The following is a 13,514-nucleotide window of genomic DNA, read 5'->3' as shown; positions in this document are numbered from 1 at the left end:
TGCAGCAAATGAGATGCTGTTACTATTAATACTATTACCATTGTTATTACTATTACTACTCTTACCCTAGAGGGCACTTCAGTGGTCAGGAGTTCAGAGTGGGTAAGACAGAAATGGGACCACCCCAGGCTGGGGACGTGACCAGGCTGGTGAGGTGCCCAAAGTCTCTCTCCATAGCTGGCCAGCCCTGCCTTAGCAGCCTGGGTCCTGGCCATGTTCGCACTCTTGGTCTTGTTTTAGTGCTCACCAACGCACTGCCAGACACTTGCTCTTAACTGAACAAATTTGAATTGAGCACTTACTACCTGTCATGTAGAGTGCTAAGGAACTGTAACACAGTGATGGAGAACCAAGCCCAACTCCCAGCCTTAGGAAGCACACAGTCTACTGCGACAGTTCTTCCTCAGTGCTGACCTCGTCTTCATTGTCAGCCCTGGCCTAGCTGACATCCCCACACCTGACTTCCCTCCTTTCTAAAGCCACATGAAATAGGAAGGGGGAGTTGAACTGGAATTTGAAAAGTCAGAGTTCCATATAACCATGTGCTCCTCTGCAGTTCTTTACCAGCTCACCTCTCCCTTTTCCCTAAATACAGGCACACTTGTGTGGAGAGACTGTTTACCCTTGACCATCCCTTCTATTTTACTCGTCTGGTGTATCCACAGTGCGCAGAGGATACAAGGATGCCTTCTACCTGTACAAAATTGACATTCTGAAGCAAAACCCAAAAGATATATTTTAAATCCAGTTAGACTCATATGTCTGGAAAGTGGTTTAGTTACCTCAATTTGCTATTCATTGATGTCCCCTATTGCCATCACCATCACCCCAACACATGCATACACACACACAAACACACACACACACACACACACACACACACACAAGAACTTCCCATCTTGTCTTACCCCGCACAGGGATCATGTGCTATCCTGTCACTCACGAATGACTATTCTGTCTCTAGATATTGATGAGTGCCGGGAGATCCCAGGGGTCTGTGAAAATGGAGTGTGCATCAACATGGTTGGCAGCTTCCGATGTGAATGTCCAGTGGGATTCTTCTATAATGACAAGTTGTTGGTTTGTGAAGGTAAGTGGCATCGTGACTTGATCATATCCAGAAAAGAGCTAACTGGTAAGGTACTTAATGATACACACTGGCGAATTTCACAACATTGAAATTTCAGAAATGCATTAAGCTCTAGAAATAGTAAAGGGTATGGTGTGGAACAACATGAAATTTCATGCAAAAAAAAAAAAATTCACTAACTTCAGTGGAAAAACCAGGAGGCGCATTCCCAGCCCCCTTCCCCCAACACACAGTGTATTAATATTAGACTTCCCAGCTGATATGAAAAAGCTTTGAGTTCCTGGGTGTGTCACATAGATTGCTTTTGTTTCACATTGCTTGAAAATCAATGAGTGGATAGTCATCCTAGTTGACTCTCAAAATCACTTCTCTTCCAGACAGACTTTGCTACTCCCAAGTGAAAACAAGGTTAATGCAAATATTCTAAATGCATGAGAGAATTCCAAATGGCAAGAACAGCAAATTTGATTTTATATAAAGAATGTTGGCATGCGCATGTACTTTTTTCATTTTCAGATTGCCTCCTGTTGCCATGTATATGTACTGTGATTCGGAGCATTCCTTATAGCACTTCATATTTTTTCCATCTGGGAAAGATAGTTCTGTTACATTTTAGTAAAAGGGACATTACTGGTTATTAAATATACCATGTGCCCAGGATAGTTGGAATAATTTTATATTTAATACTTAAACTTCGGGCCTCTAGCAGAGTTTTTATTCATGTTAGAAAGGGTTATTACCCCTTAGAGCACATATTATAGCACATATGTCAACATTGTAATGTTAAAAAAAAACTTTTTTGTCTAAACTGAAGACAACTTATATACCACAAGTAAAGTTATAGTCCTAACCACATACTTGTTAAGTTCCTCTCACCAGGCTTTCAGTTACTGTGGCCAAGTGGGCACATGTCCCTTACTCTGCCTGCTGTGTGAGTTAGTGGGAATGGGGTGATAGCCATTCCGAGCCTTCCTAAGAAGATAGCCAATTCAGACCTTGGCCTGAGTCCCTGGTCTTTGGGAAGCCATCAAGGATCAGGTACCTGGAGAGGAAGCATAGATGTGGGAGAGGGAACTCACAGCAGATGATCTTACAGTGCTAGAGTTGGCCGCCTCCCTCACAGCCACACTTTCCCCCCCTCTCAAACATGCTCAGCCTGCCTGCCACCTGCCTGTGGCATTTTCCTCCCTACCCTTCCCCTCAGAGATCGCTTTGATGATTACTGTACCCAGGTACCTTTTAACCACTTACACTTGCTGAGGCAGCAGCCCTTGGCCAGAACCCATAGACAACACCACCCATGACCACCAAGGCAACTTAGACCTTGCTGCATGCATGAGATTAAACACATGCAGCTGTACCAATGCAAGGCATTTTGCTGTCAGGGTAGCATTCTGTGGATATTGAGATAACTAAGTACTCCAACTTCTGATTGCTGTTTCACAGAATATTCATCTTCAGGGTGAATGTTTAATCCAGGGTCAGCTGCTTCCCAGCATACTCTTAGCTCTTAGAATATGAAAATGAGGTTGAGTGCACACATGCCTCAGCAACGCTGAAATTGGAATGGATTGCAGAGATGATTTAGGGAGCTTCCATGCCTCTGCTCTCGCCAAGTAGCCACATTGTCAGATGCCACATCATAGAAGTGCTTGTCTGTGACACTACTCAGTTTCTCCAATGGCACAGTCTTCCCCCTGTGTTTCTATACATCCTGAATTCAGAGCAGGGCAGACTTGGTGAGTGAGGCGGTGCTGGGTCCCTTGTAGCCCAAGGCAGGCACAGTCCTACTTCTGGTCTGTTGCCCAGAGAGGCACAATCCACCCGCCTTAGACAGGAACCCCTGCTGACTAACTGACAGTCCTGAGGGTTTTCCACCACAGAACCACGCCCAAGAGGCATCGGCTGATATATCTGCCACCCCCTTGTAAGAACTTCTTTGGTCGAGCCAACTTCTGTGTAAAAGCCCAGAACTGGTACTAAGAGCCAACCCTCACCTGTTATAGTCCATCCCCTTTACTGGACTTAGTCTGAATTAGATTGTTCCACTGGAGCAGGGAAGAGGGAAACGTATTTTGCCCCATGATATACCATGGACATGTAATAACTTTCGTGATGCCATGAATTTGAACTATATTAGGTATCTGTTTTTTGTTTTGTTTTGTTTTGTTTTTTAAGTAGACAACCTCCTAAGCAAAGTCAAAGCTCTGGAACACACAATATCCATTATACAAAATCTTTTCTGTTTTAATGAGAGTTGGTTTGTTTTCAATAGTTTTATGATGATTCCCATGTTAGGTTTTCTTGATTTGACTGCCTTGTGGCAGTAATTTGAGCAGGTGTCTCTACAGCTCTGTACCTCAAAGCACTCTCTACAGACCCAGGAGCACCTGCATCAGCTGGGAACTTATTAGAAATTCAGACTCTCAGGCCATTCCCCAGACATGCCAAGTCAGAATCTGCCTTTTAGCAAGATCCTAAGTGATTCATGTGGTCTTTAAGATTTGAGACGTTCTGCTCTTGCAGCCTTTCAGACAATAGCAACCTTATTGAATCATAAAATCCAGATCTTTGAGTAAATACAAGGCTTCCTAGGATATTAATCTATACCCATGTCAAGTGCTGGCCGTAGCAGCCAAGTTTCATGACTTTTTTTAGACATGAGCATCATTAGAGTCCATATGTGGTCATAAATCAAGCTCTTGCATTTATAAATATTACTGAAGTGGGAAAGTTTGGATAATGGGCTTTCAGTCTTCCTTTCTCTCTCTCTCTTTTTTTTTTTTAATAGACTTTATTTTCTAGGGCAGTTTTAGGTCCACAGCAATATTGAGAAGAAGGCACAAAGATTTATCATGTATTCCCTACCCCTACACATGCACAGCCTCCCCTATCATCAGCATCCCCCATCAGAGTGGTGCATTTGTTACCATTGAATCACCAGTGACATCATTATTGCCCAGAGTTCCCTCTGATGATTTACATTTGAGTTCTCTCTTGGTGTTGCACATTCTGTGAGTTTGGAAAAAATTATAATGACATGTATCTACCATTCCATAGCTATTTTTAGAATAATTTCACTGCCCTAAAAATTATCTGTGCTTTGCCTATGTATCCCCTGGTCTCTCCTAACCCCTGGCAACCACTGATTTTTTTTAACTGTCTCCAGAGTTTTGCCTTTTCCAGAATGTTGTGTGGTTGGAATCATACATTATGTCACCTTTCCAGATTGGCTTCTGATTCACTTAGTAATATACATGTAATTTTCTTTTTTTTTTTTGACACGGAGTTTTGCTCTTATTGTCCAGGCTGGAGTGCAATGGCATGATCTTGGCTCACTGCAACCTCCACCTCCCAGGCTCAAGCGGTTCTCCTGCCTCAGCTTCTCAAGTAGCTGGGATTACAGGCACACACCACCATGCCCAGCTAATTTTGTATTTTTAGTAGAGACAGGTTTTCACCATGTTGGTCAGGCTGGTCTCAAACTGCTGACCTCAGTTTGATCCACCCGCCTTAGCCCCCCAGAAGTGCTGGGATTACAGGTGTGAGCCACCACACCTGGCCATATTTAATTTTCTTCCATGTCTTTTCATGGCTTGATAGCTCATTTCTTTTTAGTGCTAAATAACATTCTGTTGTCTGAATGTACCCCAGTTTATTTATTCATTCACCTATTGAAGGGCATCTTGGTTGCTTCCAACTTCTGGCAATAAATAAAGCTGCTGTACACATCTATGTTGTCTTTTCAATAGAACAGATCAAAATAAGATATAAATTTGTTCTCATGTGAGAGGCTTTATTGACTGGACACCAGATTCTGTTCTCCTTCAAATTCAGTTGTCTTCTGCTCGTAGATATTGACGAGTGTCAGAACGGCCCAGTGTGCCAGCGCAACGCCGAATGCATCAACACTGCAGGCAGCTACCGCTGTGACTGTAAGCCCGGCTACCGCTTCACCTCCACAGGACAGTGCAATGGTATGTAGTGCCCCACAGGCTGGACATGCCTACCCGAGAGTTTGTCTTCATGAAACTTCAGATGTCTGGATTTATTTTCAGATAGTTAAGCTGAAGAATATATGAGTTAAGATTTAGATTGATGAACTCTAATAACTAAATTGGAAAAAAGGATATTGTCAAAATGTCTAAACACTTAGCTTTTTAATCCTCTTTCTGAATGAGATATTTTCAAAACAAGAAGTAAATCTTTTGCATATGTAGATTTCATATTTGCCTATCTGCTGCCCTGCCTGCAAACACTCACCCTCACACATTACACACACACACACAATTATGCATACACACACTCCCCTAAGCAACATTTAGGACCAAATGAATTTTTCCTTCCACAGAACCCCTCTCAGAAGGGTGAGGTTTTCACCATCTTGGCTACATACCCCAAATCTAGACAGTGAAGCTCTCCTAAGCTGGGTCAGATTAATCTGCGTAAACAGAACAAACAAAACCATCACTTTTCTTCCCAGTCATCTTACAGGTCACTCACTGAAGGCGGCAAACATCAACAGCCTTTATTAGCTGTTTATTACCATGTCCCCTAGAGGTCAGATTTTTTGGTGTTCACTTTTGTCAAGGATGTGATAGAAATAGGAAGCATGCACATGTTATCAATTTCAGTGCATGGTGAAGTTATTCAGTATCTGATGGTATCTTGTAGCCAGTAGTAAAAAAAAAAAAATGTAAAAGACTGGTGTTTCAGCCCAGAAGCAAAATAACACCTCAGAATGATTTTCTAGTAAATTTTTAAGTAATTCTGAATCATTGTATATTTAGCAAAAATCACTGTATATTTAGCAAAGCAAATCATTGTATATTAGTCAGGAAGAATGTGTTATTTTGCTCACGGTTCATTTCACAGGGGGTTTCCTGGATATTTTATGCATTCGTGAATGAAACAACACAGGGGGACGTGGTCAGATTTTCCTTGGATTTCCTTGCCTACCAGCGATTAAGTGGTAGGAAGTGCACTGTTCTCTTTAGGGTATTTTGCATTGTTTTATGAGACCTTGGTGGGAAGAGGGTGTAATTGCCAAACAAAAAGTCACATTGAGAATCAAGACCTGTTTTGTTGAGTTTAAAGGAACATGTGTAAGTATTTAGCATTTTGTCAACAGAGCTGTTGCTATCCATGTATTAAAAATACAGGACAGGAAAAGTGGGGACTTCTCTGATACGAGCCACAATACCCTAGCGAAACTTGGCATTGATACCACTTCCCTGCATTTTGCTCGTAATTTATATTCCTTTAGAACTGGATGAAATAATTCCAGTCAAAATAAAGAATTGCTGATAATATAGAATGAGTCATTTCATATCATTTCATACTCAGGTAAGAAGTGGGACAGAGCTATTTATAGATCAAGATAAGACATTCAGCCATAGCCTGCAGGGGCTTAAGCCCTTTACTGTTTTCCTGTAGAAGACTGACATACCTAAAATGCACCCAGCTATAAGTGTTGTGAGTGAGAATCATTTGCCGTCAAAAGCTTGATTTCCTTTATTCATTGAAATCCTCAGAAGAAAGGGAATTAACTTGAGTTTTGCAACCATTCAACCAGTTGGGTTGAAGACTTCATTCTAGAAATGTCTTTATTTATGTCTTACTTTTAAAATATCTTTAAATGCTATTCTATACTTGGCATTTTTTTTTTTTCAGGCATGCTATAAAGTACTCCTTTTTGCCTCTGTTTAAAATGAAAATAACTAAATCTTTCTCTCCATCATGAGATCTTTGTTTGAATTCATAAGCACATTATTTCACACCCCAAATCACACCTGACCATAGCACCCACATTGCTGCTGAGAGAGCTGAGAGAACAATTAGATATCTGAGCTCAGGATGCTAGTCTGACAGCAGAAACTGCATAGTTAGAGCAAATGCAACCCCCTTCTGAAATGTCTTGCCCAGCTGAAGACAAGAAACAGTTTCTTCCCAGCTACTTCCTTGTGGTTTCCTCTCTCTCTGTGTTGACTGTTTGGGTTTCTTTCCACAGTAGCCTGTTCAGAACTCCTATCCCAACCTCAAATATGATCATCTAAGAGTTCAAATTCTGGTGCTTGTAGAAACCTAGATTTCTGCTCTAGTTTTACCAGTAGAACTCCAAAGTACTCTCCATATTTCATTTTTCGTTTATTTAAACCATCATGAAATAGGGCAATAGATGAAAGGAAATTCCTAATTGGGGAACCCTTTCTAATAAGATCCTTAAGGCTCTCCATTTCCTTGTGGAAACCAGATATGAGACGGACTTTGTCCCCTGCATACTTCCAGGTCCAGTCCTACCTGAAGGTGCCAAAGTTTTGGGCCAACTATGGTAAGACCTGGCATACCCTTCCTCAAGATCAGAAATCAGTCTTCTCTGCCTATACTGGGAAGCAGTTGGCTACTTTAAATTCATTTTCTCAAATGGGAATAATCATAATTTGTTAAATAGCATTTCTGCATAGGCCAGTAGTAGTTCCTAAGCTGCTCTATTTCAATTTCCCCTCATAATGATATACTCAACTTCACTTCGAACTTCTAAATGGTATGATGATTCATCTACTAAATAGGAGATAGTCATAAAATGGCAGCCTGGACACATGAAATGGGGGAGACATCCATGATTCTGGCACAAGCAGGATTGCTGTGTGCAGCAAAAAAGCTTCCATTCATGATTATTGTGTTCTGAGTAGACCTTTCAGGCAAACAGCAAGTCTGGATTATTTAACTAAGAGCGAAATGCCATCTGCCCTACAGCATCTGCAGCAAAGATGGCACTTCATGTGCTTTCTTCTGTGACAGTAGGAAAGTCAGAATGGCACAGTGCTCTTCTAAGTACATTTACTCTAAGCATAGAGCTTTAAAAAAGTAGAGACATAAGTTGGCATGTAATTATGTCATATGTGAATTCATGCATTAAATTCTGCACCTCAGATCATCAGATTTCAGGAAAGCAACAAAGATTCAGTTGATGATAAATATAACGTAGAGCTTAAAGACTTGCAGAAGCAAGATGAGAGGGCTTCCTTTTGAATGAATGGATGAGAGTAAAAAGAAAGAGACAGTGTTCAGATTGTCACATGCTAAAAGGAGCCCTATGTAGACGTTAATACTTGGTGAAGATGAAACAAAAAGTTACAGGAATAAGACAAAGAGATGCAACTTGAACAAGGGGCCATGTGTGTTGTCCATCAAGAAAAACTTAATCTTAGCCATGGGATTTGACTTTGATATAAATTTCCAAAGGAAGCCATGAACCATCCATGACTTGAGGCACCAAATCTTAACTAGACAAAATACTTCAATTAATTCCACAGTCTGTGGTGCTGCGTAGGCTGATAATCAAACAGAAAATCCTCCCAGCTTGAATTTTTCCACCCATTTTACTTCTAAGTCTTCTCATCTTTCAGAATATTTTTTTATTAATTCCCCTTGTTTTTTATTGTGTCATATATTGTTAACATACTCTGACCATGCCTGGTAAATGAGAGTAAGTTTTAATCCATTTTGATGCAAAAATAAATATATCTGTTTCACTAACTTAGTTTACAGCTACGATTACTCTTGAGAACAATAGCTAGAAGTAAGTTATTCAATTGTATTTTGTCTTCGAAGTTCTCACTTAAGATGCTTTTTCTTTACAGATCGCAATGAATGTCAGGAAATCCCCAATATATGCAGTCATGGGCAGTGCATTGACACAGTTGGAAGCTTTTATTGCCTTTGCCATACTGGCTTTAAAACAAATGCTGACCAAACCATGTGCTTGGGTAAGTATGCAATTATTATTCTGTTTTTTCATATGCTATTGAAAACTTCATTTGAATCTAAATATGGATAAAATTTAATGCTAAGTCTTTTAGTAGTATTTTGCTATCTACAAAATAAAAACATGGACAGATATGCAGCAGTGATATCCTATTTAATGTTTGGCAGTTTGAACATGATAAACCTCTTCCTTGTTATTCATTTGGCTGTGAGTTTAGAAAAAATTGACTAAGGGGTAAATTGAAAAAGATATTAATACATATTTATTTTTAATTATTTTTATTAATTTTATTAATGTTAATAAAAAATTAAAAAAAATTTTTATTAATGTTAATAGACTATTATTTATATGTAGTATTGATGTGGATTTCCTTTTGAGTTGAGCTTTTGAGTGTGAGATGACCATTTTTTCGAGAAGGGTTTATAGTGTGTACCAGATTCTCAAAGGCAAATATATAAATCCTACAAAGGCAAAGAAAAGTTAATCATTTTTCTAGAGGAAAAAGAGCTCAGGATTTTAAATCTCTTCCCTGATTTATCTAGTGTCAGGATGCTGATTTAGAATAAACTTCAGTGTGTGATCAATCATTTTCTCCTTTTCCTTCCTTTCTTTTTCTACTTTAAAGCAGTATCATTAAGTCTTTTGGGGACATTAAGAACATAAATCAGATTCACAGCTGAAAGAACAGTTAATATTGTAATGTTTAAGCCCTTGACTTTGGCTGTGACTGGGTTCGTTCATTTGGGAACATTCTCATAAAGTTGTATCTTCTTCAGAGTAATGACAGGAGCACTGACAGCCCTGCTCATCACTGGGCAGCTAAACTGTGCAAAAGCTATGATGACCCTCCCCAACTTTCTTTCTACATCTCTTATCTGAATTTTCTGGAGCCCCCTAACATAGAACCTCCCCAACCAAAGAACTTCACCAGTTTGGCTAAAAATGAATCAAGGCAGAAATTCTTGATTGCTAGCAGTGACTCATCTGGGTGTAGTCTTCAACCACAGACACACCTTAGAGTCCCTTTGGGTTAGCAATAGTTTCCTGATTCAGGAATCACAGATAATTTATCTTTCATGTCCAAAATGTGAAAAGAAAGGAAATCCTACCTCTAATCATTACATTTTGCTATTCTCCGTTGTTACCTTCCACTCTCTCTCTCTCCTTTCATCCTTGTCCCTCTTCGTGGTGCCTCGTTCTTTCAAACCAGCAGTAACGACTTTCTTTCATTAAATTTTTTCTTACTTCCTTCTTAATACAATGTGCACCTACTCTTTATAAGAAATATGCTAGCTGTTGTGATGAGATACAAAGACGTATTAGACGCCAAAGTAGCTTTACAAAATCATCCAAGTACAGACCAATCAAAAGGCGAATGAGAATGCAAGCGTGTATGAAAAGAACAAATTAAGTGCCATCTCGTTGGGGTGGTTTAGAAGAGTGAGAGAAGTCATCATTGGTGGAAGTTGTTCTATGTTTTTAGGGGTGTAGGCAAAAAGGAAAAGTTGTCTGAAATGACAGGTGAGCTAGAAAGCTGAGTTATTTTGTTGCTGATTGTGGGGTAATGCCAGGTGAGTCACTGCTTTTTGGTAAATTGGAGTGAGAATCTTGAAGGTTGAAGTTTGCCAAAGGTGGCAACACCTCAAGACCCAGATGCACACAGAGTTTTTTCCATTTTCAAGTGAAAATATTTGAGAAAAGTGGCATGGGTGGAGAATTCTAGAAGTAAATAGAATAAAATAATTCTTGTTCAGGTCTCATGTCCTTAGCTTGCCTCCTTTCACTGGCCAGCCAAGGAAACAATTTATTCCCAAGGTTTAGAGCTCTGCTGCTGCCTGGTTTTTTGCAGGGATGACTGCTGCTGGAGCTGATACCAACATCAAGAGGTTCTCAGCCTATGGATGAGGCTTGGTGAACCCTAGAATGCTGTTTAGCCACTGTAACCATGGAACCACTTTTTCTACTTATAATTATGTTTCTTTATGGCCTTTCTTCCTACTAGACATAAATGAGTGTGAAAGAGATGCCTGTGGGAATGGAACTTGCCGGAACACAATCGGTTCCTTCAACTGCCGCTGCAATCATGGTTTCATCCTTTCTCACAACAATGACTGTATAGGTGCGTGTGCAAAATTGTGCATCAGCAAAGGAAGTCAGTTTTATATGTGTTCTTTGTAATTAGCATCATTTCTAGTGTTCCAGCTGTCTTTTAAAATTATATGCTATCTTATGCATAACAGTTGCTTACGGGACTTGTCAAATACGGTGTGCTAATTCCACATCAAATATATTCCAGAAGGCTCCCCTTATCCGTGAGGGATACGTTCTGAGACCCCCAGCAGATGCCTGAAACCACAGATAGTACTGAACCCTCTATCTACCATGTGTTTTCCTATACATACATACCTAGACTGAAGTTTAATTTATAAATTAGACATGATAAGAGATTAACATCAATAACTAATAAGAAAATAGAACAATTATAACAATATAATGTAATAAAAGTTATGTGACTGTACTTTCTTGTGTGCGTTCTCTCTCTCTCTGTCTCTCTCTCTCAAAATATTTTATTGTACTATACTCACCTGTTTTTGGATAGCAGCTGACCTTGGATAACTGAACCCCCAGAAAGCAAAAGCATAGATAAGGGGGAACCACTGTAACTATATCCATTACTTTTATTAAACTGCTCATTAGCAGCTGTAATTTTTGTGTCTACTTTGCTGTAAATTAAATAAATTTCAAAATAAATGGAATTGGATTAAGCTTAAAAAATTTTAAATACACAAAAGTGATTCTTTGTACAGAAATTATATGATTCAGGAATATGAACCTTCTGGTCTAGATGTTTCACGTAGCCTCTCTTAAATAAATCATTGAATCTACAGAATCTCCCTTCTAAAACATACTGGGCAAGAGTAATAAGCCAAGTTCTTTAAATTTTATTGTGCTATAGGCTAATTTAAATATTTCTAATTGCAAGAATATAAAATAATGTCCTCAGCTGAATTGTGTATTAGGATTTTATTTTTTAAATCAAAAAAATTTTAAATCTAAAATTTAAAAATAAAATCTAAAGGAAAATCAAGGAAAAACTGATAGGAAATTTGAATGTAAATTGTCAGTCTCTAATATAATAATGTAATCTTATTGTTAAATGTGCATAGATGCTTAAAGCCAGTTCTGTTGTTGCATACTAGATCTTCATTGGAATTTCTTGTTTGGCTAAGCCAGCAAAGGCCACTAAAATTCAGAAAAAGTATTTTTTCCTTCAAAAGTTTTGATTATTGCTGGGATTATGACGTCTTTGGAATATATTAAAGGATTGTTGGGGGTTTTTCTGCAGATGTCGATGAATGTGCAAGTGGAAATGGGAACCTTTGCAGAAATGGCCAATGCATTAATACAGTGGGGTCTTTCCAGTGCCAGTGCAATGAAGGCTATGAGGTGGCTCCAGATGGGAGGACCTGTGTGGGTAAGTACAGGGCTTGGAAAGACCTGGAAAGAATGCTTCCAGAGACCACTCAAGGAATCATGCAGTCTCTATTCTAATGCTTCTTTCTGGAAATCTGGAGGAAAAGTCAGAGTAGAATTATATTAATCCCCCCTATAAAGGCTTTGTTTGTATTTAAATATATATACATATATATATGTATATATATATTAAAAAATCACTTTTTCCCTTATTTTAAAAATTAAGCTATTGTATTCTCAGAGAATACTTAAACTGTTAAACAGCGAAATTGTTAAATTGCTCTGTAAGCGATTATGATTTCCCTTCTTAAATTTTTTTCTTTAAAATACTTTTGTAGTAAGCTCTCATACCTTTTGAGTATCCTTAAAATCTTTATATACTCATTGACTTTTCACATGCTACAGTTTTCTGGAAATATTTAATCTGATGTAGGTAAAATAAAATATGGTTGTTATACTACACATATTTGAAAGCTGATAAAGCTTATTTTTATTATCACTTATTTTTCTCCATGGTGGAATTTTATGAACTTTAATTTGCTTTGTGTATTTCTTTGATTTATTCTAGTATTTTAAAATTTTAATTGTTTGTTGGAAGTTATGCCTGTGGGAACCTCGTCCTTATTTTTCCCTTTTCTTTGCAGATATCAATGAATGTCTTCTAGAGCCCAGAAAATGTGCACCAGGTACCTGTCAAAACTTGGATGGGTCCTACAGATGCATTTGCCCACCTGGATACAGTCTTCAAAATGACAAGTGTGAAGGTAGGAAGGCTGTCAATGTTAGCAAATGAGGAGTGTCGGGTATCCACTGGACTTAGCAAAATGAGAATTTTTGTGATGACATCTTCATTTTGGAATACTTTATCAGAAACAAATCCAAGGGCGTAGGGTATGACATGGTCTCATCCTTCTGGCAAGACAAGAAGCACTAATTCTGATGCTAATCTCTAATGAAGTTATTTTGCTCTGTGCCTGTGACTGATCATATGATCCTGACTCTTTTCCACTGTGCTTTCATATGGTTGGTAGGAATGCTGTGTCCCCCTCCCAGTATTTCTCAATTACATTTTTTAAGTGGCTATTCTTTGCAGCTAAAAATAGCTCCTGATTCCAGTTAAAATCTTTAAATGACCACATTCAAGGTTGGATGAATGTGGTTATATTGTTTGTCTATTTTGTT

At 38.8% G+C, this 13,514-nt stretch overlaps 1 protein-coding gene across 2 annotated transcripts in view; it reads left to right on the top strand.

Annotated features, from left to right (window-relative positions):
- The window catches only part of FBN1 (fibrillin 1), a 240,478-nt gene that overhangs the window by 190,039 nt on the left and 36,925 nt on the right, over positions 1-13,514 (top strand). For both annotated transcript variants that reach the window (XM_010357811.2, XM_010357809.2), the window contains 6 exons: positions 965-1,090; positions 4,945-5,067; positions 8,734-8,859; positions 10,861-10,977; positions 12,205-12,333; positions 12,977-13,096. In XM_010357811.2, coding sequence (XP_010356113.2) covers positions 965-1,090; positions 4,945-5,067; positions 8,734-8,859; positions 10,861-10,977; positions 12,205-12,333; positions 12,977-13,096 — 741 coding nt within the window. The remainder of the gene's footprint in view (positions 1-964; positions 1,091-4,944; positions 5,068-8,733; positions 8,860-10,860; positions 10,978-12,204; positions 12,334-12,976; positions 13,097-13,514) is intronic.

This window comes from Rhinopithecus roxellana, chromosome 5, assembly GCF_007565055.1.
Source record: "Rhinopithecus roxellana isolate Shanxi Qingling chromosome 5, ASM756505v1, whole genome shotgun sequence".
NCBI classification, from domain to species: domain Eukaryota; kingdom Metazoa; phylum Chordata; class Mammalia; order Primates; family Cercopithecidae; genus Rhinopithecus; species Rhinopithecus roxellana.
The sequence above is the reverse complement of the archived record's forward strand: the minus strand, read 5'-3'. Positions and strand labels throughout refer to the sequence as shown.